Raw genomic sequence first — 6,000 nt, 5'->3', positions numbered from 1 at the left:
AGTCATTTGGTAGCCGCATAGAGCTCCCTCGACATAATGGCTAAAAGCACTTTTTCCTCCAGAAGCAGTTTCTACCACCAGCCTCCCCCCCACAACACACTTTTTTTAATATAGAAAGGGTAAAGTGAATTTCAAGTGTTCTCATCCAAGTCTCAGCAACTCTGCAGATAGCAAACTGAGATTGTTATGGGCCACATTAGAGAAAGAGCGCACCTGATGCCCTTTAATGGGGCCTGGAGATGCATCTGTGTGTAGACGTAAGATACGCTGAGAGTTTATGAGAGGCGGAATCCTCCAAAGACGCATTTGGCGGATTTCAGAAAAGTGCTCTTTGCAGCTCCTCTCACTTCTGAGGACAAGAGAAGCGGTCGACAAGAAGATGATGTTTGTTCAGGTGGAATCCTTCCATCTTCCCAGCGTTGTGAGGGGGCAACACTTCCACATCTTACTGAAAAGATCCCACGTTCAAATAGGTTTGCTGTGGAGGAAAGGGCATGGCTCTGTTCAATGGGATAAATACTGGAGGGCAAGAACATTTCCAGACAGCTGAGTATAGTAAAGTAGCTAGACACGTGCAGAGGCTTGGCCAGTCGTCAGAGTCCACTGAAACAGAAGCAACGTTTGATTCACACACAGAACCGGTTTGGACTTGGGATTTTCTTCCTTCTTCATGTATGGCAGGTGGCAATAATATCTAAGTAGCACCAGAGCAGATTCACAACGTGGAGCCCCGCTGATGTTTCTCCATCACTGTGAACATAAATGCACACACAGGTAATCCATGTGCATCTTCTAAAAGGCTGAGAAAACCAGAACAAGAACTGCGGCAGTGACTTGGTACAATAATGTTAATAACATTAAACTTAAAGGAAAACGTGAGCAACTGCTGGGACCCTGGATGCTTCAGGTGACAGGTAATGAAGTAAAAGCCCTTTACCTCTAGGTTGCAAGTTCAAACTAAGCTTCAGTCAGTAATGATTTAGAGTTTAATCAAAGCAGTTCAGTGTCCTTTGTGAAATGAGTTGAGTCCAGTCCATTCCCTGGAGTCCACAGCACAAAAACCACTCAAAAGGAATAAGGGTAGTACTACACTGTCAGGTTGGTTCGATGCTGCTATGTTTTTGAGCTTGTGATTCACCAGCAGGGAAGTGGTAGTACAGATGGGACTCGGGTATTCTCCTGGCCACATCCTCTAAGCCCCAAAGGTCATGTAGAAATATAAAAATATCTTTCTATGCCAAAACCTCTGCCATCACCTCTTTACCACCAATGGAGCTGTGGGAATGATGAACTGTAGGTCTTAAAAATGCCAACTAAGTGGCACTCCTATGAGAACACAAAATGGAAGGGACTGGTACGTCATATAAGCAAACATTTAGGGGAAAACATTGTCATGAGAGATAAAGCACTGTAAAAGGTGCATAAGAAAACCACCAGAGAAGTCTGGGCTGCAGCTCTTGCAAATACTTCACATAAATGCTGCGTTTCCACTGCATCACACATTTTATACACTCAAGGCCAAAAGATGAAGCAAAATCCCAATACAAAGAAAATGCCACAAGAAAATACAAAGGCCACAAGAAAATAGACAAGTTCCGAGCCTGGGAGGGTAGAGAGGTGGGAGATACTTTTATTTATTTATTTACTGGGGGGGGGGGGGTGACATAAAAGGGCTTAACCTGGAACCTCAGTTTTCTTCATTTGTTCTCTCTGCTGTAAATAAGAAAACAAGAGCATACAATGCAGGCATCTGGTTCTATCACTGCCAGAGATGATGCTGGGTCTTACAGAAGGACATCACTCAAAACTAAGTGCAACGTAGAGAGACTGCAGAGATGCAAATTTAACAAGGTCTGGCAAAGAAGTATAAGCAGAGGCCTTTTTGCAGAGGCCTGCCCCTGCATCCAGAATTTCTCCTTTCCACGCTCTTCTGCTGTGCTCCAGTTTTCTACCACCTGGAGGCTGCATCTCACCAATGCAGTGGCTCTTACAGACAGGGCTACAGCATGCAAAGTTCTACAGGATAACAATATTTGCTGTTTATTGGGTACTTTGCAGGTTCAAAGCATTTGGCAGCCACTAAGTGGTTCATCCCTTGTCAGATTCTTGGGTTGTAGAAAAGTGAACGTTATTTTTGAACAAAAATGCTCATGGAAACACTGTCATTGGCAAAAGGACTTCAAGGCTCCCAACCCACGTTCACCCAGCGTTGTCTCTTCATCCTCCAGCATGAAACATGCCATAGAAATGGGAGCCTGTCTTGTGGTTTATTTTTTGCAAACTCGAACACAGTGATTCTTTGGGGGATTTTTAAATCTTTTTTTAATAAAAAAATGTATTTTACTATATGTATGTCTCTTCTTGTAGTTTTACTGTTTACAAAAAAAATCCTCAATACGCTGCTTCTTACGTGGGCTTTCTGAACAGCTGTCTTTTGCACTGTGCCCGGCACATCCAAGATCGGGATTTTGGCATGCAGTGACTGCCTCCATAAGCAAAGTTTCGTCGTGGTCATCTCCGTCGTCAGAGAAGGCCTTCTGGAAAAGGTCGTAAATGGTCTTCTGCCTTGGGTCCTGCTGGGGAACAAAATCTAAGAGATTTTACACATGAAGAATTTTAAGCGGTAATGATGCATACAACACTCTCCTCTCCGCTCTTCCAACTAATGGAGGATCCCAGCACAAGACATACCCATGGCAGAACAGCAGGAACACGGCAGGAATTCAGCCCTGCCTGAATTGGTACCCTCTACAGTTAAGCCTCACACCCTCATTTTCTGGAAGGGGTTGATTTGCACAAGTTTATGGCCTTCTTCAGAGCAAGGCAGAGCTGGGGAAGGGAGTTTTTCCAACAGAAACCCCTAGGATTCCCTTGCAGGGCTTACCACAGAGAATGAGGCAGTAATCCACTCCCCCAGACCCATGCCTCTACCTCAGAGTAACCCTGCACTTTTGCAAGACATGCCTCAGGCCATGGTTCTATCTACAGGGAGGTCCAGTCCTTGGTAGCACTGTCAGGGGTTCCACTGGGCACTGGCTGAGCTACCACTCCTGTGGGAGAGGGGAAATTCAACCAAACAGGTAACATGGCCTTGCATTACCAACACAAGGCCTGGAGGACCACAGAAGGAGACAGAGCAGTGTTTCCTGAACCCCATCTGCTCTCCTCAGTTGGTTCCTGACTGCCAGGAGAAGTCTCCATAGGTGGGATGAAGAAAGAGTAGTGCTGCAGGAGCACTGAAGTCTCCTTCCACACAAGGCTAGAGCCGTCTGGCGGACAGGCCGATCCAGGCACGTGGCAAGGAGGAAGGTGTGGGACCTAACTTGTGGCAGAACCTCTTCCTCCACCAGCAAACGACATGCCAAAGCCAAAGTCAATTCTACCTCTCCTGGAAATGGCTCGGCTGACACACTTTCCCAGCAGTTACCTTGATGAAATAGTTGGTGGCTTCAGTCATTTCAGAAAAATTGGTTTCAGAGAGACCAGCTGCACCCAGTACTTTTATTTTCTCTTGAATCATAGGCCTGTGGGGAGGCAGCACAGAGCAAATGTTAAAAGACAGAAACATATTAGCACGCAAGATGCCATAATCTTCTCTCTCCTGGCAAAGATGCATTAAATCAGCTACAATGCACAGTTAAAAAATAAAAAATACTGGGAGTATTTAAACATACCAGGCCTTTCAACTGAGGCAGCAGAGCCAGTTCTAGTGACCCAGCAGTGTCAGGGTCTGTACACAGCCTTCTGAGCATGTATGCATGCCTGGTGTGTTATGTTAAACTTGAGTCACTTCAGTACCACAGAGAGTAACAAGCAGAAGGGAGACCAAAAAATGGCAAACAAAGGGCTAGGAGGCTGAAGGTGAGGCACCGGCAAGGTCTCATCTGGAGTACTGAGTCCTGTTTTGGGCCTTGCACTCCCCAAAAAAAAAAAAAAAAAAAAACCCGAGGAAAGACTGGAAAGAGTCTACCAGAAAACAAAATACTAGTGGCATGGGATGCAAGACGTATGAGGAAAGGCTGAAAGAACTAGGATTACATAATCTGGAAAAGAGCAGAAGGGGGATTTGATAACAGTCTTGAAATACCTGGAGAGCAATTATAAAGAGGATGGAGACCTCCTTTTTTTCTGTGGCTGTAAGGGGCAGGACGAGGAGCACTGGCCTCAAGCTGCAGCAGAGGACATTTAGATTGGAGTCTAGGAAGAACTTTCTGACCATGAGGGTGGTCAAACATTGGAAGAGGCTGCCTAGAGAAGTGGTGGATTGTCTGTCCTTGGAAATTTTCAAGAGCAGGTTGGCCAGCCATTTGGCTGGACTAGTGCAGTCAGGAGTGTTCCTACCTTGAGCAGGGAGCTGGACTAGATGACCTTGTGAGGTCCCCTCCAGCCCTACTTCTCTATGATCCTAAATGACCAAAAAGAGGAGGTGGTGATGGCAAGCTACCAATAGCTTGTAGGTGCCTGCTGCCAGGAGGAAAACTGGTTGTATAGGGCAGGACACAGGGTTTAAATGAGGTGTAAAAGGATACAGTTAAAAGGGAAAACTTAGGCAGAATAGGAGGAAAACCTCCTGACAGCAGGACCTGTTAAGCTATGGAATCATCTGTTGAAGGAAGTGGTAGGAGCCCTGCTCTTTCTGTACAAGTGCATCTCTTGGTGCAACCCGTGTTGGCCACCAAAGGGAGACCGTGACCACATAGGTCCCACCCTCACCTCCAAGTTCTAGAAATCTGCAGCACAAGATGAGAAACTACAAACAAGTGAAAGCCACCACACTGCAACTATTGCATCTGGGATGGGGTGGGGTAGGGAGAAGGAGGGGAAAAATGCATCTGTCTTCTCTTGAGAAGCCCATTTCCTTCCTTCCAAGCACTAACAACTGCGTGGAAGGCTCTTTGCAAATAAAAGGCAAAATGACTGTCATTAACTTTCCTTGAAATGTGGGTGATACATTGGCCTCCAGCTCCTCGCGTTGCAGGGCTATAATTATTTGCAATCATGATATTCTGGGAACTGCACAAGTTTGCTTCAGCTCATTTGCTCTCTCGGATGAGGTAATGGAAATATATAATTTCGGACGTTAAAAGGACCATCTGGTAGCTAATTTCCTCTCGTCGACTGCAGGTCCATTCCCTGGCAGCACAGAGGATTTCCAAGATTCCCACAATTACATTACAGCTCCCTTGTCTTCCCCTGCAGCTTTCACTCCAGACAGAGAGGCCTGGCCCAAGTCCCCAGGGGGTCTGCCAGTGGCATTTCTTGTGCTGGCCACAGGGGCTTATTGCAGAGCAGCATGAAAGGATGCAGACTCCCTCTGCAACACCACACCCTGAGAACTCAGGATCCCAAATGCTCCAAGTCATATGTGAGGTGCTGAGCACTTCAGTTCCCATAGAGCTCCTCTCTCAGGAAGCACTCAGCACCTAACAGGGTCCATCACCTGTGCTGTGCCCAAGAAGCAAACAAAATCCATCTCCCTACTCCAAGCCTATAACTATTTTAGATCTTTTAGGCCCTCTCTAAGTACCTACTTTTCATTTGACAAAGATGCTTATTTACCCTTTTGTCACCCAGCTGCACCCACACGCAAGGTCATTAATTAGACTCCAGCCTTCCAAAACACCTTACCACTACTGCTGATCACAGAACAACCCCGCAACCCACACTACATGGATGGGAGAACCAGCTTGGGAGTTAAGGACTTTGTCACACAAGTTACAGACTTAAACAGCAACAACAAAACAGGTGGAGAACCAGAAGGAGCTATTCCACCTACCATAAGAAGTCATCTGCTGTGCCTTTCGCCACCAGGTAGTGAATGCTAACAGAACTGGTCTGTCCAATGCGATGCACCCGATCTTCAGCCTGGATCAGGACCTTTGAGAGAGACACGAAGCACAAACATCACTCTAGCACTCAATTACTCTCGACTATGCATACCCTGCTAGCACATAGATTCCCGTCAGGTTTCCACTCCAACAAATACTGTACAAAACTACT

The 6,000-nt window shown here is 46.2% G+C and overlaps 1 protein-coding gene across 5 annotated transcripts in view; it reads right to left on the bottom strand.

Annotated features, from left to right (window-relative positions):
* Positions 1-1,610: 1,610 nt before the first annotated feature.
* Positions 1,611-6,000, bottom strand: part of SMARCAL1 (SNF2 related chromatin remodeling annealing helicase 1) — a 67,087-nt gene continuing 62,697 nt past the window's right edge. For 3 of the 5 annotated variants that reach the window (XM_090046085.1, XM_090046082.1, XM_090046083.1), the window contains exons 15-17: positions 5,777-5,877; positions 3,428-3,524; positions 1,611-2,590 (exon numbers count right to left, since the gene is read on the bottom strand). In XM_090046085.1, the coding sequence (XP_089902211.1) occupies positions 2,180-2,590; positions 3,428-3,524; positions 5,777-5,877 (609 nt within the window). In that variant the 3' untranslated portion in view covers positions 1,611-2,179. The remainder of the gene's footprint in view (positions 2,591-3,427; positions 3,525-5,776; positions 5,878-6,000) is intronic. The other 2 variants (XM_090046086.1, XM_090046087.1) reach the window with 2 other exon arrangements.

The sequence above is a fragment of the Crocodylus siamensis genome, chromosome 4 (assembly GCF_052110815.1).
Source record: "Crocodylus siamensis isolate JL-2025a chromosome 4, ASM5211081v1, whole genome shotgun sequence".
Classification (NCBI taxonomy): domain Eukaryota; kingdom Metazoa; phylum Chordata; order Crocodylia; family Crocodylidae; genus Crocodylus; species Crocodylus siamensis.
Note: the sequence above shows the minus strand (reverse complement) of the source record. Positions and strands in the feature narration are given on the sequence as shown.